This window comes from Eschrichtius robustus, chromosome 19 (assembly GCF_028021215.1).
Source record: "Eschrichtius robustus isolate mEscRob2 chromosome 19, mEscRob2.pri, whole genome shotgun sequence".
Classification (NCBI taxonomy): Eukaryota; Metazoa; Chordata; class Mammalia; order Artiodactyla; family Eschrichtiidae; genus Eschrichtius; species Eschrichtius robustus.
The window spans coordinates 65,018,718-65,045,824 of NC_090842.1; the positions used below are offsets into that span (position 1 = coordinate 65,018,718).

The window sequence follows — 27,107 nt, forward strand, 5'->3', positions numbered from 1 at the left end:
CAGGACAACCCCATGTCCCTGCAGCAAGCTGGCTACCTAAACTTTCCTTGGAAATGGCCTAACTCATAGGGGCAGCACTAACAGAGACCTAAGGGCCTAGGCCAGGTGCACACCAAGGTGAGGACTGGGACGCCCTTGGAGGTTAATCCAATGGATACCAAGGGCTGCGGGAAGCTGGGGGTTGGCACTAAGGTGGGGTGTGAGAGGAAAGGGAGGTAACCTTTCGAGCTTGGCTTCCCAGATCCAATCTGGTCCGCAAAGGACCTCAGCCGGACCCTTCACCCCTCCCACAAAGCCCTGTGGGAACCCGCGACTCACGCCCTCACAGATACCTCACTTTTTAAAAAATTTTTTTATTTATTTATTTTTGGCTGCGTTGGGTTTTCGTTGCAGTGCACGGACTTCTCATTGCTGTGGCTTCTCTTGTTGTGGAGCACAGGCTCCAGGTGCGCAGGCTTCAGTAGTTGTGGCGTGCGGGCTCAGTAGTTGTGGCTTGCAGGCTCTAGATCACAGGCTCAGTAGTTGTGGTGCACGGGCTTAGTTGCTCCGCGTCATGTGGGATCATCCCAGACCAGGGCTTGAACCCATGTCCCTTGCGCTGGCAGGTGGATTCTTAACCACTGGGCCACCAGGGAAGCCCAATACCTCACTCTTAAAAGGCCCATATACAGAGACAAAAGGCAAAAACAGTAATAGAATAGAAGCATGGGCCAGACCTACCTGCTGGTCTTACATGGTCTACTAGGGAGGCGTCTGTGGCTCACACTGGGGACATAAACACTGGTGGCAGACATCTCGGGGAGCATTCATCTGCATGAGCTCTCCAGGAGGCTGACATGTCAGCACCAAGACCCAGCACCATCCAACAGCCTGGAGGCTCCAGTGCTGGGACTGCTCAGGCTAAACAAGAAACTGGGTGGGGACACAGCCCCAACCATAGCCGACAGGTTGCCTAAAGGAATCCTGAGCCCACAGCCATCTCTACACATGCACCTACACCTGGCCCTGCCCACCAGAGGGCCAAGACCCAGCTTCACCCACCAGTGGGCAAGCACAAGCCTCGAGACCAGCCTCACCCACCATGGGGCACACACGAGAAGCAAAAAAACTGAAGTCCTGCAGTCTACAGACAGAACCTGCAAACACAGGCCAGACACAACCCTGGGACCAGCTGGCCCCTGACCCTTGGCTTACAAGAGGGGAGTGCACTGCTGGGACGCAAAGCATGTCACCTAAAGTGGGCGACACTTTCTCATCTCTCCAAGGATAAGAAGCGCAGCTAACCTACCACATACATAAAAATACAAATAGCAATTTAGACAGAATGAGGCGACAGAGGATTATGGTTCAGACAAAGGAAGAAGATAAAACCCCGGAAGAACTTAGTTACATGAAGATATGCAATCTACCAAAGGAAAAGCTCAGAGTAATGACCATAAAGATGATCAAAGACGTCAGAAGGAGAATGGATGCACAGAGCAAGAAATGAAAAGTTTTTAACAAAGACTTAGAAAGTATAACAATCCAACAGAGCTGAAGAATACAATAACTGAAATGTAAAGAAAAAAAAAACTAGAAGGAATCAACAGTAGACTAAATGAGGCAGAAGAATGGTCAGTGAGCTGGAGGACAGAGAAGTGGAAATCACCACCCCCAAACAGAAAAAAGAAAAAAGAATGAAAAGAAAGGAGGGCAGCTTATGAGACCTCTGGGACAACAGCAAGTGTACCAATATTCACATTATAGGGGATCCAGAAGAAGAAGAGAGAGAGAGGGCCTGAGAAAATATCTGACGAGACAATAACTAAAAAATTCCCTAACAAGGGAAAAGAAAGTCACCTAAGTATAGGAAGTACAGAGTTCTATATCCATATAAAAACTTCATAGTGGGCTTCCCTGGTGGCGCACTGGTTGAGAATCTGCCTGCCAATGCAGGGGACACGGGTTCGAGCCCTGGTCTGGGAAGATCCCACATGCCGCGGAGCAACTGGGTCCGTGAGCCACAATTACTGAGCCTGCGCGTCTGGAGCCTGTGCTCCGCAACAAGAGAGGCCGCGATAGTGAGAGGCCCACGCACCGCGATGAAGAGTGGCCCCCACTTGCCGCAACTAAAGAAAGCCCTCACACAGAAACGAAGACCCAACACAGCCATAAATAAATTAATTAATTAATTAATAATAATTTTTAAAAAAAGCTAACCTCCTTGCATTTAAAAAACAAAAGAAAACAAACAAAAACAAAAAAACCAAAAAAAAACACTTCATAGTAAGCACAATCCAAAAATCTGTCATAGGTACACATTCAGAAAGCACCTGAGGGCTTCCCTGGTGGCACAGTGGTTAAGAGTCTGCCTGCCAAGGTAGGGGACAGGGGTTCGAGCCCTGGTCCAGGAAGATCCCACATGCCACGGAGCAACTAGGCCCGTGAGCCACAACTACTGAGCCTGCGCATCTGGAGCCTGTGCTCCGCAACAAGAGAGGCCGCAACAGTGAGAGGCCCGCACATCGCGATGAAGAGTGGCCCCCGCTCACTGCAACTAGAGAAAGCCCTCGCACAGAAACGAAGACCCAACACAGCCAAAAAAAAAAAATAATAAATAAATAATTTATTAAAAAGAACAACAACAAAAAAAAACAAGGCAACTCCTTAAAAGATAACATTCCTTCTTGATCTTGTAAAGGTTCACATGACCCACCACGATGATGCTTAGACCTGGATTATGTGAACTGTCAAAAATATGTCATTTGATGTATAGCTGTCTGTCCCACAAAAATTATATAACTGTGCTTTGATTTCTAACAGGCAGAACAGTTCTCAGAGCTTTCTGAGATGCTCTTCCCAGGATACAATCCTCTATTTTGGCTCAAATAAAATTTTCCATTTTTTTCTTAGATGCACTGATTTATCTTCTGGTGACACTCTGGAAGGGGTATGTTAATTTCTTCCTTCCTGAAGCCATTCACAGGTGGGCCTGGTCAGGACGCTTCCTGGGAGCTAACCAAAGGTATTTTACATTAACACTCATTACAAGGGTGGCAGTGTACCCAGAGATGGCCCATTATATATAATTCAAGCATACAGGCAACATCCCTTTAGTGACTGACTTGTACCAAAAGCAATAGAATACAAAGGTTAAAGTAAAAGAAACAAGTCCAATATGGAATCAGATTTCTTCTTCTCTATTACTTCATTCTCTTTTTTTTTGTTTTTTGCTGCACCATGCAGCATTTGAGATCTTAGTTCCCCAAGCAGGGATCAAACCCACACCTGCTGCATTGGAAGCATTGGAGTCTTAACCACTGGCCCACTAGGGAAGTCCCTGTTCTTCCCTATTACTTCAAACTTCAGATTGAAAGGCACAAATAGTAATGTATGCTTTTCAAGAAAAATCAAATTGAATATTTTATACACTGAAGACAATGGGCCATTTCCATACATGTCCTTCTTCCTCAAATATACACATCATGTCATAAGTTTTAACAGCTGGTGACTTGTCATGGTTCTGCTGTATGTAATATCTCAAAGAGGTAAAAATTTATTCCTAGTATGCATTCTCTAGTGTATGGTCTGTTGTTAAGAATTGCTCAAAACATTCACCAGATGCCTTACATTTTTAAGAATTCTCCCAAATATGTGTTATTGGGTGAACCATATGGACACACTATTTCAAAGAGCTTCCATGTGTATACATTTTGACCTGTATGAATGCTCTCAACACCAAAGGTGTGCATACTTGATGTAAAAATTTACAACATCCATTACATTTGAAAGTTCGCTCTTCAACATAAATTCTCATTGTTCTACATTTTTGATCTTCAAAAATGAGACTTAGCAAATCATATTGCTTTGTGTGGTTTCTCTCCAGTATGTATTCTCCAATGAACTCAAAGATGTGATTTTCGACTAAAGGCCTTCCCACACTCATCACATCTGTAAGGTTTCTCTCCAGTATGAACTCTCTCATGCCTTAAAAGGGCTCCCTTTACACTAAAGGCCTTGCCACACTCATTACATTTGAAAGCTTTCTCTACAATATGTACTCCCTGATGACTTATATGAATTTCGACTAAAGAACTTGCCACATTCATTACATTTGAAAGGTTTCTCTCTAGTATGAATTCTCCAATGAATTCGAAGATGTGACTTTTGTAGAAAGGCCTTACCACATTCATTACACTTGTAAGGTTTCTCTCCACTATGAATTCTCTGATAACTTAAAAGGGTTCCCTTTACACTAAAGGCCTTGCCACACTCATTACATCTGAAAGCTTTCTCTACGTTATGTACTCTCTGATGACCTGTAAGATGTGAATTTTGATGACTTGTAAGGTGTGATTTTAGACTGAAGAACTTGCCACACTCATTACATTTGAAAGGTTTCTCTCCAGTATGTATTCGCCAATGAACTTGAAGATATGGTTTTTGACTCAAGGCCTTACCACATTCATTACATTCGTAAGGTTTCTCTCCAGTATGAACTCTCTGAAGACTTTCAAGGGTTCCATACTGACTAAAAACCTTGCCACAGTCATTACACTGATACGGTTTCTCTCCAGTATGAACCCTCCGACGAGCAGCAAGGTGTGAGTTTTGGCTAAAGAGTTTGCCACATACATCACATTTATATACACTTTTTCCTGTATGAATGATCTGATGTCTCCTGAGGTATGAGCTATTAAAGGTTTTGCCACACTCATTACATTTGGAAGGCTGCTCCACAGTATGAATTCTCTGATGGGTTGCGAACTTTGAATTATGACTAAAGACTCTGCCACATACCTCACATTTATGTAATTTCTCTCTTGTGTGGATGATCTGATGTCTAATGAGGTGAGATCCCTGAAGAAAGGTTTAGTCACACTCATTACATTGTAAGGCTGCTCCACAGTATGAATTCTCTGATGGGTTGCAAGCTTTGCATTATGACTAAAGACTCTGCCACATACATCACATTTATGTAATTTCTCTCTTGTGTGGATGATCCGATGTCTAATGAGGTGTGATCCCTGAAGAAAGGTTTTGCCACACTCATTACATTTGTGAGGTCTTTCCCTGAGTGCTTTCTGATCTTGTGTCTGTATTGAAAGATGGTGAAAATGAGGAACTACTGTTGCTAGATCTCTCAACTTCATTACATTCATAAAATATCCCATCAGTTTTAAATATCTGCAGTTTCTCTTGAACATTTAATCCAAGCCTATTTCCAATGGGTTTGATTCCGACATCCCTTTTACTATGTCGACACATGATATTCCAGGAGATTGCACAAGAATGTTCTTAGCAAAAATCAGAAGAAAAAAAAACAGGAAAAGGCCATCTAAAGGAGAAGAATGAGTTTCTTCTGTACACACATGTGCAGATACAAAGAAACTAAATAAACAGTCCAGTAGAGTAGGAGGCCATGATTGTAAAAGTGAGTCTCCCTAAATCTGTGTTCCCCTGCTGAGTTTGATTAACCTCTCTATCCAAAATTTTATTCCATTTCTTGTCTTCCCACACCTGTTCCCCTCAAGACTGAGCAGTATCAAAGAAAACGGGGGATTGAAACAAACAGGACCCAGCAGGGCCCTCCTAGATACAAAGGCCTTTCCAAGTGCCGTGATTCCTCTTGGTAGAAAAAGGCTTCGGTCTCCTGGATCTTCCCTGAGTTCCAAAGAGCAGATTCAAGCAGATACTCATTAGGGGAAGGAGGGAATGCAGAAAGAAAGGAAAAGCAAGCCCAACATAATCTTTCCCATGACTGGTAACTTAAACTGATACCTTGATCTATGAGCCCAAACTGTGGCTTCAACCAGCTGCCCCAAGAGGACTGAAAAAATTGATGACAGTCAGAGGGCCAAGTGAGAAGTAAAATTCTTAAGCCATCACATCGGTTCTAAGTAAATAATAAAATGTCACAACTATTGCTTTTGCTTTCTCCCAGAAGGAAGTTAAGGGATCAGAAGACTGTGATTAGGAGTTTGCTTTGAAGGAACCTACAGAATAATCAGGAAGATGGCACAACATGGTGCCCAAAGTCTGCAGCTGAGATCTTACAGGGAAGCTGGGATCACAGACACTCCCCTCCCCTCTCTCCTTTTCTCTCCAAAAATCTTACACCCTGGCCAACCCGCAAGATGCATTTGAGGCAAGCTTAGGTCTACCATCTTCCGGGCTGGCGCCTCTTTGATTAATAAACCTTTCTCTGCTCCAAACTCCAACGTTTCAGTTTGTTTGACCTCACTGAGCACACAAACTTGGGTTCAACCTCATTATGTTTGAATATGTTCTCTGTTCAGAAAAGGTAGAGGACTATGATGAAAGCCATGCTTCAATGGAGTAGCTCCTCAGAGCTCTCATCATACTTAATGGTGAAAGAATGAAAGCTTTTCCTCTAAGAGCAGGAACAAGACGAGGATACCTGCTCTCAGTATTTCTAAAAACATAATACCCGAAGTCCTAGAAAGAACACAGACGCAGAAAAAAGAGATAATAGGGATCCCAATAGCGAGAGGAAGCAAAATTATCTCTGACATTATATAACATGTAGAAAACCCTGAAGATTCTGTAAAAAAAAAAAAAAAAACTGCTAGAAATAATGAAAGACTGCAATAAACTTACAAGACACCAAGTCAACATGCAAAAATCAATTCAGTTTCTAAACCTTAAAAATGTACAATCAAAACAGAAATTGAGAAAACAATGCCATTTACAATAACATCAAATAATAAAATAAAATACTTAGACATAATGTTATACATGACAGGAAAGATTTGTACACTGCCAATTAAAAAGACTGCTGAAGGACTTCCCTGGTGGTCCAGTGGCTAAGGAGCTGCGCTTCCAATGCAGGGGGCCCGGGGTTCATCTCTAGTCAGGGAACTAGACCCCACATGCCGCAACTAAGAGTTCATATGCCGCAGCTAAAGATTCCTGCAACTAAAAGATCCTGCATGCTGCAACTAAAGATCCCTAGTGGTGCAACTAAGACCTGGCGCAGCCGAATAATTAAATAAATATTAAAAAAAAAAAAAGACCGCTGCAAAAGCTTATAAAAGACACAAATAAATGCAAAGGTATCTCAAGTCCATAGACTGAAGTCAATACTGTCCAGATGTCAATACTACACAAACTGGTCAACACATCAAATTATCCCCTAGTGAAATCCCAATAGCTTTTTCCCAAAGAAACAGAAAAATCCATCCGATGATTCATATGGAATCTCCAGAGACCCTGAGTAACAAAAATAAGCTTGAAAAAAAACGAAGTTGAAGGTCTCACACTTACTTCAAAACTTCTTCCAAAGCTAAACTTACCAAAACAATGTGGTACTGGCATCAAGATAGATAGAGGGATCCTTGAAACAGAACAGAGACATCAGAAAAAAAAACTTGTGTATATGCTAAACTGATGTTCCACAAGGGTGTCAGGACCATTCAGTGGGAGAAGGGCAGTCTACTGAACAAAAGGTGTTGAGAAAACTGGAAACCCACTAACAAAAGTATTTAGTTGCACCACTGTCTTACACGACAGAAAAAAATTAACTCAAGATGGTTCAAAAAGCTAAACCTAACTCCCAAGTGTATGAAACTACTAGAAGTCATCATACAAGGAATGTTTCTTGACATTGGATTCACCAAGGACTTATCAGATAACACTAAAAAACACAGGCCACGAAAGAAAAACAGATAAATTGGACTATATCCAAATTATAAAATACTGTGAATTAAAGCATGTTCTAAGTGAAAAGACTCTATGGTATAAGAGAAAATATTTGCAAATTATATATTTGATAACAGATTAACATCTAGAATACATAAAGAACTCTAAAAGGGACTGATCAATTCTACCATGGCGGGAGGGGGCCTTCCCCAATCAACCAACCCACACATTGCAAACATAAAAACAAAAACAAGATTAACACAAAATATATGAACTTGATAATCAACAGAAATAAGAATCATGGATAATGCATATGAATATACAAAATGAAAGTACCATTGTCTTAAAGAAAACAAATGGTGCTTCACCACTGAAAGTATCATTCCACTTCATAAGCGCCCTCATTAAGATTCTTCAAAATTAGCTGCTGAGGTAAAGGAACAATGGCACACAGGCAAAGAAAAATGTGGCATCAACAACAGATTAGTTCATATCTAGCATCCTGGGATAAATTTCTACACCATTTACGGAGACTAAAACGTATGATCGCTGGTATATGTGAACAACATTGACATAGTGCCCTTGAGACAGGCTTTTGTGACAGCCCCCAAAGCCAGAAAAAAACCTGGAAAGACTTATCAGACAGGCTCTCGTGATACTTTCTACCTCATGTCCCAAAACGTGCTGACCACTCCAATGAGTAGCTTCAAGTGGTGACTTTGAACGGAGGGGGAAAATATTACAACATGTGAGGGAAAGTGTCTCCATTAAATATTTTCTGGTAACCAGTAAACACACTCCATAGAGAGTCCACCACAAGTTCCCTATTACACATGGGTACGTTATCAGAGCAAAGAAACCGGATAAAATTTCAGACCTTAGGACTATACTGCAAAGGAATTTAAGAGATAAAATCATACAAACTAAGCAGAATGTAAAATCAGGAAGAGTCGACATTCCAAGACTAAGGAGAGCAGTACAGGAGCAAAAAACAATGCAACGTGTGAGGGTCAGACATTAAAGGATCTTGAGATGGGACCATGTGCTCAACCCATAGATGCCAAGCTAAGAGCCTGACAAATTCACCACTGGTCTCCTTGTAGCATTTAGGATCAAAAAGAGGATCTCTCCATCCACTGTCCTTACAGTTTTCCTAAGTACAAGCACAGAAGATCCAATGCACCTAGCTATTCCACACACCCCTGAACAGAAGAAACGGCTGAGGGATCTAAACCAGCAAAGAGGACCTGAGACAGCTACGGCAGGTGCTGAGGGGCCACGTGGAATACAGAGCAGCCAGTTTTTCCACATCTTCTGATTACTTCTTCCAAGTACAGCAACTCTGATCAAACCGGGATGGGCTCAGGGGTGGGACTCCAGAGGCATCAGCTCTGATCTATGTGGACTAAGAACTGAGCATCCAGGGGAATCAAGACCAGAAGGAGACATGAAGGGGCAAGAGACCCCGATCAAACAGCCCTCATCATCCTCCTCAAAGTCAAGCAAAAACCAGTCCACAAAAGCCAGGTGATGAGTGTTGTGGATCTTGATAAAGACCTTGCCTTTGTCTCTGTAGGAGCTGCAGCACCACTGCAGGGTAAAAGAAAACATTTTACATGATGAAGGACAGGGTGATAACTCCAGGAGATGAAAAATATCCTCTGAGACTTTTCAATAAATGAACTTCTGTTTTCCAAAAGAAAAACTCTCCACCGTGAGAAAAGTTTCCCAAACACTATTAATGTTGTGGCTTCCTCTCTGCCCTTATGAGATCCCATCTGTGTTCACACTTTTCACACATTCCCACCCATTTGGATTTTGGGTATTTTCACATCACTCACCACAGTCCTGGGCTCTTTTTCTTGCTCCAAAAGGGAGATAATATTCAGATCAAAAACAGAAATTCCTGATTATTGGAACAAAAAATGTAAAGTGCTACGGTTTTCCGAAAATCACAGCTCTTTCTTCAACTAAGGAGTGAGGACATTACAGGTGGGTCAGGAAAAATATTTCACAAATTCATCCACTGACGCCTTCTAAATGCATCGGGAACAGTATATAATATGCAAATATTGAGCTCTCTTCCTAGAAACACTAAGTCAAAAGCCAAAAAGTAGAAAATGGGAAATTGGTTATTTGTTTAAAGTTTACCATTGAGCTTTATACATAATTAAGCTCTGGAACAACTCCTGATGCAACATGAAATGGACAGATCATCCAAAGAAAGGGTCAGTTTAAACGCATGATGGCACTTCATGTCTGAGTCCACAGGCTTTTCAGATCAAAGGAAACAGGGCCTCCCAAGACGCACAGAGGGGAAGATGCAAAGGCAAATCCCAGCTGTGGAGGGAAGTTATCCTCACCCAAGGAGATCAGGTTCCTGTAGGTCTCCACCATCACATCCCTGTACAAGGCCCTCTGAGCAGGGTCCAGGCATTCCCACTCCTCCTGAGAGAATCTGATGGCCACATCCTCAAAAGTCAACCACTCCTGAAATGAAAATATATTTTCACTAAGGGGCCATGAGGAGAGTTCATATCTTCATACAAAAGGAAAAGAGGAGTAAGGGGTAAGGATTGACTTGGTTGAAGTATATCTGCTACCAGGTCCATGTAGAAGTATGGGGAGACATTATGTGCCTCTAATTTTAACTTCTTATGCTTTTTCATAAGAGATTATGATATCTTCCAATTACTAAGGGTTTTTCATCTTTGTGGAAAATCCATGAAACACCTATAAATAAAACTCAACAATGGGTTGTCTATCCAGATGCGTTTGCTATTATGTTCTACACTCTCAAGAGTGGCGTCTTGAGAGAGACAAAGTCCACAGTGGCTCTAGAGAAAAGTCAAAATCTTCAATTATGATGATGACAACAACAATGATTAGAAGTTTGGGAATACTTCTTTTCTTTTTTAATTAATTTATTTTATTTATTTGTCTGCGTCGGGTCTTAGTTGCGGCAAGTGGGATCTTTGTTGTGACACGCAGGATCTTTCGTTGCGGCGCGTGGGCTCTTCGTGGCAGCGCACGGGATTCTCTCTAGTTGTGGCGCAGGGGCTCAGTTGTCTTGCGGCATGAGGGATCTTAGTTCCCCAACCTGGGATCGAACCCACATCCCTTGCATTGGAAGGCGGATTCTTAAGCACTGGACTACCAGGAAAGTCCCTGGAGTACTTCTTATTGCTCTAAATTACTGTAATATTAATCTAAACATTACTCTATAAAGTGCTTTATGGGTATGAACATATCATCAACGTAATAGCTCATTAGAGAAAGATCTGTTCCCATCTTACAGAAGAAAAAACTGTGTCAGAGACCCTCTGAGAAACTTGACTCAGGTCAAGAAGTTAACAAATGACACAGCAAGCACCTAAACTCAGAGGGTTGGGCTCTGAAACTGAAACTTAAAAATCAAACAGATAAGTAACAGAGAGCATTAAAAGGACATTGACAGAGGGATACCTGAGAAAACTTGAAAAAAGTCCAATGTGAACGCAGAAAAGCATGAAAGGCCATTATAAATGTGGGCACACACACACATATATTAAAATTTTTAGTAATCTTACTACAATTTAAACCATTAACATGATAGCACAGAAAAAATTCAAGGCCACTGAATATACTGAAGATATAATTTTGACTACAAAAGATGTAATACATAGTTTTAAAATCATGTTGTTTATCTAAACCAGGGACGCCGTGCACATCCATGAAATTATGCACACACATGTCCACACTAAATTACTGAAATGATAGTTGTTTCCTGACATATTTTCAGTTTTTTAATCACCCTTTTATTCACGGGTATTTCAGCATCTTTCAGACAATGAGAATGTATCAACTGTACTGAATTTAGTTTGTCAACATGATTCCATAATAGGCTACTAAAAGAAAAATGGTATGATCATGAAAAAAAACCCAATACTTTAACTCCAATCTCAATAAAATAACTATATTCAAAAATACAAATACAACTTCAGCCATTAAAATTTACATACTTGGGCATTAACAACAGGCCAAGAGTTTCCTTCTTTTTTCTAATAATAAAACATTGATTCGGGACTTCCCTGGTGGTGCAATGGTTGAGAGCCTGCCAACAGAGGGGACACAGGTTCGAGCCCTGGTCCGGGAAGATCCCACATGCCGCGGAGGAACTAAGCCCGTGAGCCGCAACTATTGAGCCTGCGCTCTAGAACCCGCAAGCCACAGCTACTGAGCCCGCATGCCACAACTACTGAAGCCCGCACACCTAGAGCCCGTGCTCTGCAACAAGAGAAGCCACTGCAATGAGAAGCCAGTGCACCACAACGAAGAGTAGCCCCTGCTCGCCGTAACTAGAGAAAGCCCACACGCACAACAAAGACCCAACACAGCCATAAATTAATTAATTAATTAATTTTTTAAAAATCGATTCAAAATTAGAATAGTAGTATTCTACATTATTTTCACAGATTAAGAAAAAGTTTATCACAACAGTGAAGTTATAAACTTCTTGGAGAATTAAAAATCATGAAAAAAAGAATGTGGAAAAAAATTATTATTAAAAAACACATTTCAAACAAACGTCATGACAAAAAGGAAATACTTGATGCATTCCCTCTGAAGTTACACTGCAGTGAAGGGGGCTGGCCAGGGTTCCTGCCTTTCACCACTGTACAGGTTTCCTGAGCAGGGACCACTAGAGGAAGTAACAGGAGGAAAACAGAGAGCGAGAGCCACAGACAGAGCATATCAGAGAGTTAAAACTGTGAACATTCACACATCTAAAGACACGGAAAAGTGAAAAGTGAAAGGATGGAAAAGATATTCCATCCTAAAGAGAGCAGGGGTGACTCCATAATACCAGAAAAAATAAAAAGACAAGAAACATTATATAATGATAAAACGGTCAATTTATCAAAAAGGTAAAACAAAAACAATATACGAATATAACACTAGATCTCCAAGAAAACGAAAGCAAACATTAACAGAAATGAAGAGAGAAACAGCACAAGAATAGTATGAGACTTCAATGGCTCATGTTTACTTATGGATGGAACCAAAGAGAATATCAACAAGGCAACAGAGGACTTGAACAACACTGTAGACCAAGTAGACATAACAGACATGTACAGATCACTCCACCCAACAAGAGCAGCAGAAACATGTTTCTCAAGCACACATGGAACATTCTCCATGACAGACCATGTGTTAGGCCAAAAAGCAAATCTTAATAATGTTAAGAGATTGAGATCATAAAAAGTATGTTCTCCATCATAATAAATTAAAACTAAAAATAAACAGCAGAGGAAAAAAGAAAATTCCCCAAATTGTGGAAATTAAACAACTCATTCTTTTTTTTTTTAAGTTGAAATATTTTATTCATTCATTCATTCATTCATTCATTCTTTCCTTTTTGGCTACACCACGCCACTTGTGAGATCTTAGTTCCCCAACCAGAGATCAAACCCAGGCCCTCAGCAGTGAAAGTGTGGAGCACTAACCACTGCACTGCCAGGGAATTCCCTAAACAACTCATTCTTAAAGCACCAATGGGTCAAAGAACAAAACACAAGGGAATTTTTAAATATTGGGCTGAAAATGAAAACACAACATACCAAAATTTTTAACACACAATGAAGGCAGTACTAAAAAGGAAGTCTAAATGCTTAAAATAAGAAAAAGAAAAGCTCTCAAACCAGAAATCTATTTTTATACCTCTATGAAGTAGGGGAAAAAAACCAAACTGAACCCATATTTAGCAAAAAGAAAGAGGTAAATCATAAAGATTAGACCAGAGATAAACAAAATACAAAGCAGAAAAATATAAAAGCAAAGTAGCGTGGGCGTTTCGAAAAATTCAATGGAAAAACACTTAGCTGGACTAAGAAAAAAGATTCAAATAACTGAAAACAGATACTAAAGTGGAGAGATTGCAAATAATGTCAAAGAAATTTTTTAAAGGATTATAAAAGAGTACTATGAACAATAATGCCTACAAATTATAGAATGGAGAAGATACAGGTAAATTCTTAGAAACATATAACCTACTAAATCTTAATCTTTAAGAATAAAAAAAAATTTGAACCCAATTATAACTAAAGACATTCAAGCAGTAATCAAAAACTTCAAACAAACAAAAAAAACCCAGAACCCAGTTCTACCAAACATTTACAAAAGAATTACCACTAATCTTGCTAAAAATGTTCGAGTTGAAGAGGGAACACTCACAAACTCATTGTATGGAGCCAGCATGATTCTGATACCAAACCCAGACAAAAACAGAAGAAAGGAAAACTAGAAATCAATATCTCCGATGAATAGTGATACAAAATCTTTAACAAAACACCAGTAAACCAAATTCAACACCACATTAAAAAGATCTGACATCACAATCAAGTGGATTTTATTTATATCACTATAAGGGGTAAGGAGGACTCAACATACAAAAATCAATTATGTGGTACACCACATTAACAAAATAAAGGAAAAAATGTCACAAAGGATCATCTCAATTACTGCAGAAAAAAGCATTTGACAAAACACAACAAACTTTCAAGATATAAACACTTCTCTGGTGGTCCAAGTCCAGTGGCTACGACTCCACGCTCCCAATACAGGGGGCCTGGGTTCAATCCCTGGTCAGGGAACTAGATCCCCCATGCCACAGCGAAGATGGAAGATCGGGATCTGCCACTAAGACACAGTGCAGCCAAATAAATAAATAAACGTAAATATTAAAAAAAAAGAGAGAGAGACAAACACTCAACAAACTAGAAACAGTAATTATCTCAACATAATAAACACCATTTATGAAAAGAGCACAGCTAAAGTCATACTCAAACGTGAAAGACTGAAAGCTTTTCCTCTGAGATCAGGAGGAAGGCAAGGATGCATACTTTCTGCACTACTCTTCAACAAAGTACTGAAACCCCTAGCCAGAGCAATTAGACAAGAAAAAGAAATCAAAGTAATCCAAATTGAAAAAGAAGTAAAATTATCTTCTTTCCTAGACAAGGTTTGAAATGAAGAAACCGTGACCTCTTCACAAGAAAACTGCTACATCAAAATACATGTTTTGAAAAATTGCAGGATACAAAATCAACATGCAAAAACTTTCAGTTGCGTTTGTATACACAATGAACAGTATCAAAGGAAAATCAGAAAACAATCTTATTTATTATAGCATTAAAAACAAATGAAATATCAATATTTAGGAATAAATTCGCCAAGAAGGTGAAAAAAGTGTACACTGAAAACTACTTAACAGTGCTAAAAGAAATTTTAAAAGATACAAATAAATAGAAAGTCATCCCATATTCATGGACTATAAGACTTAATACCCTTAAAGTATCCCAGCTACCCAAAGTGTGCTACAGATTCAATGGAATGATTATCAAAATTCCCATGGCAATTTTTGAAGAAACAGAAAAAATCATGCTAAAAGTCGCAGAGAATTTCAAAAAACCGCAAATAGCCAAAAGTCTCTTGAATAAGAAGAAAGATGGAGACCTCCCTTTTTTAGATTTCAAAACATATCACAAAGCAATCGAGATTGTGTGGCATTGGTATAAACACAGATACATAAACCAAATGAACACAAGAGAATGCTCAGAAATAATCCTTTGCATATATGTAAAATGTATCCATAAAGGTGCTAAGACTACAAAATGAAAATAAGACAGTCTCAATAACAAATGCTGCTGGGAAACTGGATACCTCCCTGCAAAAGAATGAAGCTGAAACCCCACCTACATCAAAGGTAAAACCTTCTATGTGTCAAAGGACGCAACCAACACAGTGAAAAGACAAAAAAACTGGAGAATGGAGGTATCAAAACTGATTCCAAGGACTTCCAAATCTCAACAATTTAGGTTGATTTCATAGTTTAAAATGGATAATGGAATAAAACACCCTCTTATCACTGATGTCTATTTCTGAACTTTCCATTCCATTCCCAATCATGAAGATGTTGAAATCAGTGACACAGTTATTTGGCTGAGAATGTATTATAAAAACTCGGAACAAATTTCTCCTTATTGGTCTCTTGCAGAACGTACCAGGCATTTCTGCATATTAATACCTGCCTTCCACGTGTAGCTTCTTCATTCTGTTTTGTAGAGAGAGGACAGTGCATTCAGATGGGGCCCCTCTACAATCCCTGGTGCCCAACAGCATTGACCCATCCAAGGGTGTGAAGCCCTGCCCAGGACTATGCCCAGCACAGAAACTTCACAAGTTCCAGGTCACTGGGTCATGGGGAGATGGGATCTAAGTGGAGATGACAGGCCCTGAGGGAAGGCCCTGGGTGACTGTGATGTACAGGTGTCAGGCAGGATACTTCAGAGTCAGACAAGATTAGTGAGTCCAAAGAATGGCATTTCAAGAAATAAGATGAAATAATCAACTGAGAATATGACTTTACCTGAGAAAGAGCCATTCCAAACTCCAGTTCTTTCCTCGTCCTCCTCTTCCGGGCATACTCCTTAGGCAACATGATTCTTTAGCAGTCAATCTTGAAAGTTGGAAAGATGCTGTTTAATGCTTAGAATCAACACACCCCCTTCCTGAGTCACCACCACACACACAGGGAAGACCTCAGCATGTGGAACAGACAGTCCCCTGCTGCCCACTGTCCCAGGAGGGACTCAGGACAGTAAACTCCCACACAGAGACCAATAGGTGAAGTTTCCCACGCTTTCCTTCAGCTCATGCTTCCCTGGGACTTCCCTGGTGGCCTAGTGGTTAGGATTCTGGGCTCTCACTGCTGTGGCCCAGGTTCAATCCCTGGTCACGGAACTGAGATCCCGAAAACCGTGTGGCAAGGCCAAAACCAAACAAAAATAAAACAAACAAAAAAAAAGTCACTCTCCCCTCCTGGTGAGGCCCTCACGTACACAGCAGCAGCGGGCACCTCAGCTGGACCCGACGATCCCCTGCAGGTCACAGACCAGCCCTGGTCCATCCCCACGCAGAGCAGAGCCCCTCAGCCTCAGCCTAGATCTCAGCCCTCAGGAATGGGGGGACTCAGAGTCACTAAGTCACTCAGGCCAGGGATAAATTTGAAACAAATTTTAAAAAGCCATAATTTGTTTATTGTTTTTAATCTAAAAGACTGGTGTCAAAGTTTTGAAAAAAACAAAACTGAGGATATGGTAATTCTCTGATGGTAGGTCCAGTGGTTAGGACTCCACACGATCACTGCCAAGGGCACAGGTTCGATCCCTGGTCAGGGAACTATGATCCGACAAGACCAAAAAAAAAAAAAAAAAAAAAAAGTATCTTCTCTAACCACAGTGAAATAAAACTACAAACAGAAAGCGTAAAGAAAACAGGAAAATCCCCTAAATACGGAAATTACATAGCTCCTTCTTAAAGACGCAATGAATGACATGTATAGAATATTGGAGGCCAGCAAAGCTTCTTTCAGAAGTTAAAAATTATTCAGAGGAACAAAGAAATTGAATGAACTAAGATTTATTTCAAGCTACAAAATAATTAAATGTAAAGAAACAAAAAGAAAAGAAGTGGGCTTCCCTGGTGGCGCAGTGGTTGAGAATCTGCCTGCCAATGCAGGGGACATGGGTTCGGGCCCTGGTCTGAGAAGATCCCACGTGCCGCGGAGCAACTAGGCCCGTGAGCCACAATTACTGAGCCTGCGCGTCTGGAGCCTCTGCTCTGCAACAGGAGAGGCCGCGATAATGAGAGGGCCGCGCACCGCGACGAAGAGTGGCCCCCGCTTGCCACACCTAGAGAAAGCCCTCGCACAGAAACGAAGACCCAACACAGCCATAAATAAATAAATAAATAAATAAACAAACAAACAAACCCAAAAGTTTAAAAAAAAAAGAAAAGAAGTAAATCCATTCCAAAACACACTTTCAATGTTCCTTTAAAAGGCACCATGTAGTGACGGAGTCAGTCTTTTCTTGCCCCACTTCTCTCCCCTGAGCTCTACCCCATACCAGGAAAAGGGAAGGGGGTGACCCACATCTTAGTGAATCAAGTCACTGCCTCTCTGCTCAACAGGGTTTGCCAATGGAAGTTTTCTTCTGATACAAATAATTACAAAATGCACAGGCCTTATAGACAGGAGTTGTGCCATTCTCATCCTCACCTGTATAATTTAAACAAATGTTAAATACATTAGATTCTAAAGACTCAAATCAATCTTATCACAACATAATTATCCACATCCAAACAACTCACCACCCATCTGGATCCACTTTCCCCCTCCACCTGCACTATTAGGTGTTTCCATTTTATTCTGTTTCTCTGTCTCCCTATTTCATTTCTGCCTTTGTTTCTCTTTTTCTTTTCCTCTACTTTCCCTTTCCTGCCCTCCTCTCCATTTCCTCCCTCACACCTGGCCTGCTCCACTCTGCAACCCGTTCTCCTCAACCCGTATGACTGTCCTAAATCTCTATGTATTTCTTTCTTCCCCCATCTCTGCGGTTACACCATGCCTCCAGTTACACCGCTTCTGTCTCTGTTACTCTCCCTTCCTCCCCACTCTCGGGCGCCCCAAGTGGCTGTGCTTCCTTCCTGCTCTCTCTCTTCCTCTGCTCTTATTGTCACCCTTTGTCCGGTTTTTCTCCCAGCACCGTGATGCTCTGAAGGCCAAGGTTCCAACTCTTTTATCATCTCCCCGTACTCTGTGTGAAGTGACTCTCCACTGTTATCCCTTTCTAAGGCTGATCCAGGTCCCCTTCCTTAGGTTGCCCTGCAATCTCTGCAGATCCGGCTTAATTTCTTTCTCCATTATCTTCACCTGCTACTTTCAAGACTTAATCACTTTCATTTTACTATCTCTCTGCACGTCCTCCAGCCACCCTCTATGTTCCCACTGGTTCTCCCTCATTCTTTTCTCCTCAGTTTTTCTACTTCGATCTCAGCCTCTCTGTCTCTGCTTTTCCTGATTCCATTCGCTCACGTATAAAATGCCCACCTACCAGAAGGGAATATTTTCTAACGGGGTGGAATTGGGGAAGTAACTACACTGGGTGTTCCCGCGTCTGGCACACGTCACCTCCCCCTACGCGAGGTGAGGGGAAAGGCTGACCACGAAGGAGAGGCCTGCGGAGCAGAAAGACCGGCCTGAGGAGACGCGAGGACAGAGGGGCTGGGAGGGAGGAAGGGGGTCTCCGGAGAGGGGCGGGCTCTGCAGAATCCCAGGACCGGGGAGAGGACGCGGCCTCTCCGGGAGCGGGGCGGCCGGCGCTGCCCTCCAGGGGCCGAGGGGGCGAAGGGGCGAGGCTGCGGGTCTCGAATACAACTCGGGGAAGAGGAGTTCACAAGGGAGGCCGGGAAAGTAACACGTTATAAGCAGGACAATGTTGCGAAAATCGGTGTCTACGTGGACCAGAGGCAGAAGAGCCAAGGGCAGGGACCGGCCTCAGCCAGACTTCAAACCCAGGGAAAAAATTACCCGACCCGTAAGGGCGACGTCTGGATTTACTGGGGCGGAGGGCCGGGTGCTGGGACTTAAAGTTCCTAGAAACTCCCACACCCCGAGGACGGGGTAGAGCGGTACCGCGCAGTACAGACTTAGGCTAGAAAAAAGACTCTTACGCTCCGCTCCGTGACCTTAGCTCCGCGCTCTCCGCTTCCGGGTCCTTAGGAATGGGCTTCTGGAGTTAGAGGCGGGGCTTCCGGGGCGGGGCCTGGGCGGGGCCCTACCGGTGAGGGGCGGGGCGAAAAGAGCACCCAGGTGTGCTCACTGAGCGCCGGAGGGAGGAACTGGGAGCAGAGAGGGGTTGGTGCTTCCAATACCTTGGCCGGTTTAAGTTACTGTCCGCAAGAGTTTGCAGGTAAAAGGTTACGGCTGTGTGGGCCAATTACGTCTGAAGCCAAGATGTTTCCTCTTAAGACTAAAAGGGTTTAAATAAAAAGCTATTTTTGCCCTCAGGTTGTTCTGACGTCCTGCTAGTGAGGCGGAAGCAATTCAGTGGTCTGGAAACCTGAGTCTCCTGGAGCAGAGGGAGGGGTTGACATGGATCATTGGTTGGATCCAGGAACATTTCCTAAATGGGAATTAATTTAAGTAACTTTAAGAAATAAGAATAGGGTGACTTCCCTGGTGGTCCAGTGGTAAAGAATCCGCCTTGCAATGCAAGGACACAAGTTTGGTCCCTGGTCAGGGAACTAAGATCCCACATCCTGTGGGGCGCACTCCACAACTACTGAGCTGGCGCAGCTCAACTAGAGCCCAAGAGCCACAAACTACAGAACCCACCCGCCATGGAACCCATGGGCCACAACTAGAGAGAAGCCTGTGCGTGGCAACGAAGATCCCGTATGCTGCAACTAAGACCCGACACAGCCCAAAATAAATAAATTTTTTAAAAAAGAAATGGGACTAGTCTCTGTATTACAAATACAAAACTCTCTCTGGGTAGAATGATACATTTCCTACCGACACCCTATAAAACAGCTTTTCCGTTTCTATTCCTATTAATGCAGACGGTCAAATTCAACATACTACTCAGTTTCAGAAACTCAGGGACAGGACCTGGAGTCTGAGCCTGGAGGACTAAGGCATGTGATCATTTAGGTCACTAACCATTGCCTTAAAAACAGCAATACCTATTTTTAAATTGTTATACACTGCATTATTCTTTGTTTTGTCCAACGTGTTTTAATTATTTGCCTTTTTAAAACCAACTATTTACACAGTAACATGAGTTGTATAAACAACTCTTTATACAATGACATACATCACTCTATAAGTTTAAGGTGTAGAGCATAATGAACTTATATATACTGTGAAAAGATTATGACAGTGTTTAGTTTATCTATATGAAATTATGGGTGCAAACTAAAGAAAAAGCGAAATAGGGGGAAAAAATTCTTTTCTGTTGATGAGAACTTCATTGCTCTTTAAAATACTTATTCTATTCCACACTTGTGATGAATTCCCTTGTGAATTTACATTGTGAATAAAAAATTCCTTTTTTTGAAAAAGAACAAAGTAAAAAGATCTTAGAAGAACAAAATATGCCTAAGCTAGCAGAAGGTAGGAAAAAGGATTAGACAAATGAAAGAGAATAAAACTACAGAAAAAGACAACACAACAGTTCTTTGAAAAATAGAACAAAATGGACAAATCCTTATCTAGATTCAAAAAAGAGAGAAGACTCAAATTACCAAATCAGAAATGAAAGAGGGGACATTATAAAAGATTACAACTGACCCTACAAAAAAATTTTTTTTTAATTTAGAAGAAAATACTTAGACAAGTCTATGTCTAAATATTGGCTAACCTAGGGACTTCCCTGGTGGCGCGGTGGTTAAGAATCCGCCTGCCAATGCAGGGGACACAGGTTTGATCCCTGGTCCCGGAAGATCCAACATGCCAAGGAGTAACTAAGCCCGTGTGCCACAACTACTGGCCTGCGCTCTAGAGCCCACAAGCCACAACTACTGAGCCCGTGTGCCACAACTACTGAAGCCTGTTCACCTAGAGCCCGTGCTCCGCAACAAGAGAAGCCACCGCAGTGAGAAGCCCGCACACCAAAATGAAGAGGAGTCCCCACTCGCTGCAACTAGAGAAAGCCTGCCCGCAGCAACAAAGACCCAACGCAGCCAAAAATAAATAATTTTTAAAAAATATTGGCTAACCTAAAATAGATAAATTCCTAGAGAAACAAAATCTACAAAGATAGAATCATGAAAAAATTTAAAATCCGAACAAAGGATTGTAAGGAGACTGAATCACTATTCAAAAATCATACAACAAAGGAAAGTCGGAGAGCTTCACTGCAGAACGCTACCCAACATTTAAAAACAATTAAGACCTCCCTTCCTTAAACTCTTCCCCAATATACTGAGAAAAGGGAACAGTTCCAAACTCTATGAGTCCAGAATTAACTCTAATACAAAGTCAGACAGTGACACTACAAGAAAACCACACAGCAAAATCCCTAACAAATAATGACGCAAAAAATCATCAATAAAGCTTTTCTTTTCTGCCGCGCCGCCGGAGAAGGAAGGCGCTTCGGGCACCGTCGGCCTTGCGGGCGGGGCGGCAGCGCCTACGGGCCTGTCGCCGGGCTCTTTGAGAGGGTGGGGGGGAGTCCCTGCGGTGTTAGATCCTCTTCTTTTTTTTCTGCCGGGAACCTGGCTCCGAGCCAGAGCGCATGGGTCCGCCTCGGGCCTCTCCGCTCTGTGGGTCTCGAGCCCGGGGCCTCCATCCCGATGCCGAGCACAGCGGAGCGGTCGGCGCGGCCTCAGCCTCAAGGTCATGTCAGGAGGCCCCCCTTCCTCTCCCCCTCCCCAATTGACGCAGCCTCGAGCTTTCCTCCGCGCCATCTGCTCAGTCGCATTTTAGCACAGTTTACCTACTAACAATGAGTTTTGGTCTCGACGCAGTGGAACATTGTCGGCATTTGTTCCCGGATCTTCCTTTGTAAATATGCTCTGGAGACGTGGCATTGAAGTTGGAGAAGAATCCGTACAGTATAGGAGGCCCTTAGGCTGTAATTGCCGGCTATACCCTTAGATGCTTCGGGTCACAGAGATTTCTGGATACAATACAGAAGAAACCGGTCAAGAACTGGGAGACTGGAAGAACTTTTGCCTCTTCAAAAGCAAAGGTACAACAGAGCCTATGAGTTGAAGATGAATGAAGGTCGTTGTGATAAATGTTTCCCAAAAACTTGTCATAGAGGATGGCTGTGCACGTAACAAGCATATAAGTACCTGCAGATGAATGTTCAAGTCCTTAGCAGTGGTGTTTAAAAATTCTTCATTGCCTCAAAGGTGTGGCATACAACATTTTGGAAGGGAAAATGAAGAATTGGTCAAGAAGACATGAATTAAAGCAAATGACGAAAATTAGTATTTAACATTGATCATCTCACAATAAATTATGTAGAAAAATATAAGTTCAAATGATTTTAATTGCTGGGCAATAAAGTTTGTTTTCTTTAAAATAAAAAAAAAAAAAATCATCAATAAACAATGGTAAACTCAGGGAATTCCCTGGCCACCTAGTGGGTAGGGCCCCGTGCTTCCACTGCAGGGAAACGCGGGTTCCATCCCTGGTCATGGAACTAAGATACCTCATTCCTCGTTGCACAGCTAAAAATAAAATAAAAACAAAAACAAAAAAATAGTAAACTAAAATCAAAATCACATTAAAAGTTTACATACCATGACTAAAGGGAATATATTATTGAAATTTAAGGACGGTTCCACATATAAAAATCTTTCAATGGAAAATACAAAAAGAGAATGAACCAAAAAAAAACAAAAACTACCGACCATCTCAGTTGACACAGCCCCACCCATCAGCAGACAGGCTGCCTAAAGGCTTCCTGAGGCAGCCACCTCTCTACATGCCCCTAGACATAAACCTGCCCACCAAAGGGCCAAGATCCAGGTCCAACCAACAGTGGACAGACAGAAGCCTCTAGACCTGCCTCACCAACCAGGGTACAGACACCAGAAGCAAGAAAACTACAGTCATACAACCTGCAGACACAGTCCACAGATAGTCCGGACACTACCCTGGGACCACCTGCCTTCTGGCCCTTGGGTGACATGAGGGGGAGTACACTGCTGAGATGCACAGGACATCTACCAAGGCCACTTCTCCAAGGTCAAGAAACGTTAACAAACCTACCACATACATAAAAATACAAATAGCAAATTACGCAAAATGAGGCAACAGAGGAATACGTTTCAGACGAAGAAAGAAGACAAAAACCCAGAAGAAGAACTGACGTGGAGATATGCCATCTACCCGAGGAAGAGCTCAGAGTAATGATCGGAAAAACGATCAAACAATTCGGGAGGAGAATGGATGCACAGAGTGAGAAATGAGGCTTTTTAACAAAGGTGTAGAAAACATAAGTAACCCCCAAACAGATTTGAAGAAATACTGAAATGTAAAATACAATAGAGGAAATCAGTAATAGGCTAAATGAGGCAGAAGAATGGATCGGTGAGCTGGAAGACAGAGCGTGGAAATCACGCAAGTCCAGGAAGTGCAAAGAGTCCCATATCCATATAAAAACTTCATAGTAACCACAAACCAAATACCTATAATACACATTGAAAAAGCACATGAAAAGATGCTCAACATCATGGGCTTTTCCACTTTGCACAGCTCCATGGAGCACCTCTTTATTTACTAGGTGGGATGCTGACCAATGCATGAATCATTCAATAAAGCCAATTAGATCTTTAAATTTGATTCAATTTTTGTACATTAATGGAAGTCAGAGAGTATGACATTCACCGCTATGCTATTTGCACTACAGCCAGCTGAATATTCTGGAACAGAGCGGAGAGAATAACTCAAGTACACTTGTATGTTATTTGATCCCATATTGGGAAGAAATTGTTATAGATTCTTTCAACACTGAGAACCTAATGGTGCACTCCTAGCTTCTGTTATAAAGTACTGAAGCGGGATAAAACTGTATTGGTAAAAGGAACATAATGCATCCAGGATTTAAAAGATGATTAAATTTTATTACTTAAAACAGGAGACCTATGGTACATTCTCAATAAAACGGTAGCAAAATGTAATGGCAGCAATTAAAACGTGAATCATAAACATACATATACTTCTGGTGCTTCTGATTAAATTTCACTCTGAAGATAACTGCTGTCTTCAATATCCAAAAATTAGACAACTTCTTTCTTGGTCAGAGATGGAGACAACACATACGCTCGTGCAATAGATAAAGTGATTAAGTTTTCTTGTGCATTGTTCCTACCACATAATCAGTCCCTAATAACCTGTCACTCTCCTCCCACAAAAAGCCCAGTCCCTGCATGTCCTTCCTGCTTTGTTCATGGTCAGCTGGTAGAGCATTCTGCACTATACCCACACTGGCTTATCTATGGAAGGGCACCCTGAACATCACCATGATGAGTCAAGTCACAGTTTTACATTATTCTCTGCCTCTCCCTGTTGCTAATCCACATGGTATTGAATTTGATAATTCAGGGTCCTTGTTTTTCCAGGGAACATGGATGTGCATGAACCACACCTAATGAAGTTGGCCCCCTCATGTTACTGATTCTTCCCAGAGACCATCAACAAAGGCCTGTAATGAAGAGATAAGATTATCTTGTCACCGAGGCCAAGCTCTTACGGCTCGCTGCACAACGGGCCAAAAAATAGACTACTTTTGGGGGCAAGGAATAGTGACGTTATTCTGAAATCCAGCAGACCGAGAAAACGGGGGACTAGCAACGCAAAGAATCACATGTCCTGAGATAGAAATCAGGCTCTTTATAGTAAAAGCAGAGGGAGTAAAGTCCTGGTTCAGGTCAGACTCCTGTGAAATAAAATTCAACTATTATGGCAAGACAGGAATATTTAAACATTAATTCCTCTCGGCCCTTCTCTCTCCTCCCACTGTGAACTGTGTATTTGCATTATGTATCAAGGAAACCTCCCCCATCAGCAGAATACATACTCAACCATAAAGAGCAACTCTCCTAGCATCAACAGGAAAACTTAAAAGATAGCATTCCTTCTTGATCTTGTAAGGGTCACACGACCCACTGCGATGACGCTTAGATCTGGATTATGTAAACTGTCAATAATATGTCATGTGTTGTACTGCTGTCTTAGAAAACTTATGTAACTGTGCCTTGATTTCTTTTTCTTTTTTAATTTTTTATTTTTGGCTGCACTGGGTCTCCGTTGAGGTGCGCGGGCTTCTCATTGCGGTGGCTTCTCTTGTTGCGGTGCGCGGGCTTCAGTAGTTGTGCCATACGAGCTCAGTAGTTGTGGCTCGCAGGCTCAGTAGTTGTGGCACATGGGCTTAGTTGCTCCGCGGCATGTGGGATCTTCCCGGACCAAGGCTCGAACCCGTGTCCCCTGCACTGGCAGGCGGATTCTTAACCACTGCGCCACCAGGGAAGCCCTGTGCCTTGATTTCTAATGGGCAGAATAGTTCTGAGCTTTCTCAGACACTCCTCCCAGGTTACCATCCTCAAATTTGGCTTGAATAAAATTTTCCATTTCTTTCTTAGATTGACTGATTGATTTTTTTGTTGACATTCCGGAGGGGTTGTGTTAATTTCTTCCTTCCTGAAGGCATTCACAGGAGGGCCTTGTCAGGATGTTTCCTGGGAGCTAAAAAAGGTATTTTACTTTAATGCTCATTACAAGGAAGTCAGGGTTCCCAGAGATGGCCCATGATGTATAATTTAAGCTTACAGGCAACATCCCTTTACTGATTCACTTCTACCGAAAGCAACAGAATACAAAGGTTAAAGTAAAAGAAACAGGTCCGATATGGACTCAGATTTGTTCTTCCGTGTTACTTCAAACTTCAGGTTGAAAGGCGTAAATATGAATGTAGCCTCTTCACGAAAACCCGAATAACTATTTATACACTGAAGACAATGGGCCATTTCAACACATGCCCTTCTCCCTCTCACAAACACATCATCTTTTAACACACTGTGACTTGTAATGATTCTGCAGTATATAATATCTCAGGTTAACCTCAGACAACTAAAGACTTGTTTATTCCGAGTATGCATTCTCTGATGTGTGGTCTGTTGAAAAAACTGCTGAAAAACTCAACAAATTCATTACATTTGTAAGAATTCCCCCAAACGTGAGTTTTTTTGTTAAACGCTGAGAATGCACTGATTTATGAAGAGTTTTCCACGTATACACTTTATAACCTGTATGAATTCTCTCATTACACCAAACTTACTGGATGTATCCATATTTACAACATTCGTAACATTTGAAATCTTGTTCTCCAACATAAATCCTGTGTTCCACAGTTTTGTTCTTCAGTTACAAGCCTTAGCACGCATATTGCTTTCTGTGGTTTCTCTTAAAGATGTGTATTCTAAAGTTCAGTGCACGGGAGGCCTGGATAAAGCCTCGATTCACATTTCCATGGCTTCTCTTCAATATGGACTCTCTGCTGCTCCCTAATACTTGAACTCAACGTAAAGGTTTTGCACACCCATTGCATTTGGGAGTTATCGCTCCAGTATGCTGGGTAAAACATACTGTGATGTTTGGGTAAAATCCTTGCCACACACGTTACATTTGTGCGGTTTCTCTCCAAGATAAATATTCTGGCATTTAAGTACGAGTAAGCAATATATTAAATTTTGACATATTCATTGCATTTTAAAGAATGAAGTATTTGATGATCCCTGAGTTTAAGGCACAACCTAAAAGCTTTGCAAAATTCAGTACATTTGTAACATTCTGTCCAGTGCAGACTACCTGATTATTGGTGTGATGTGAGCCATGAGAACAGATTTCTCACATTCATGGCACTGGTGAGGATTCTTTCCAGAATGCATTATCAACGGCCTGACCACATTACATACATGTATCTGGGCTCTATCCAGTATGAATATTCTCAGGAAGCCTAAGATGTGAACAGCTGCTAAAAGCATTACAACCTTCATTATATTTTTAAGGGCTCTCACCAGTATACGTCAGCTGATGGCAAGTTAGGCCTGAAAGCACACTTAAGAACTTA

The 27,107-nt window shown here is 41.8% G+C and overlaps 1 protein-coding gene across 1 annotated transcript; it reads right to left on the minus strand.

Moving 5' to 3' along the window:
* Window positions 1-3,884: 3,884 nt before the first annotated feature.
* LOC137752480 (zinc finger protein 383-like) lies at window positions 3,885-21,933 on the minus strand. Its single transcript, XM_068527172.1, is given in 10 exon segments — window positions 3,885-4,056; window positions 4,058-4,822; window positions 5,580-5,643; window positions 9,117-9,231; window positions 9,483-9,547; window positions 10,005-10,131; window positions 16,049-16,124; window positions 18,721-18,898; window positions 19,052-19,116; window positions 21,551-21,933. Coding segments are annotated over 10 exon segments (2,010 nt in total).
* Between the last annotated feature and the right edge of the window lie 5,174 nt (window positions 21,934-27,107).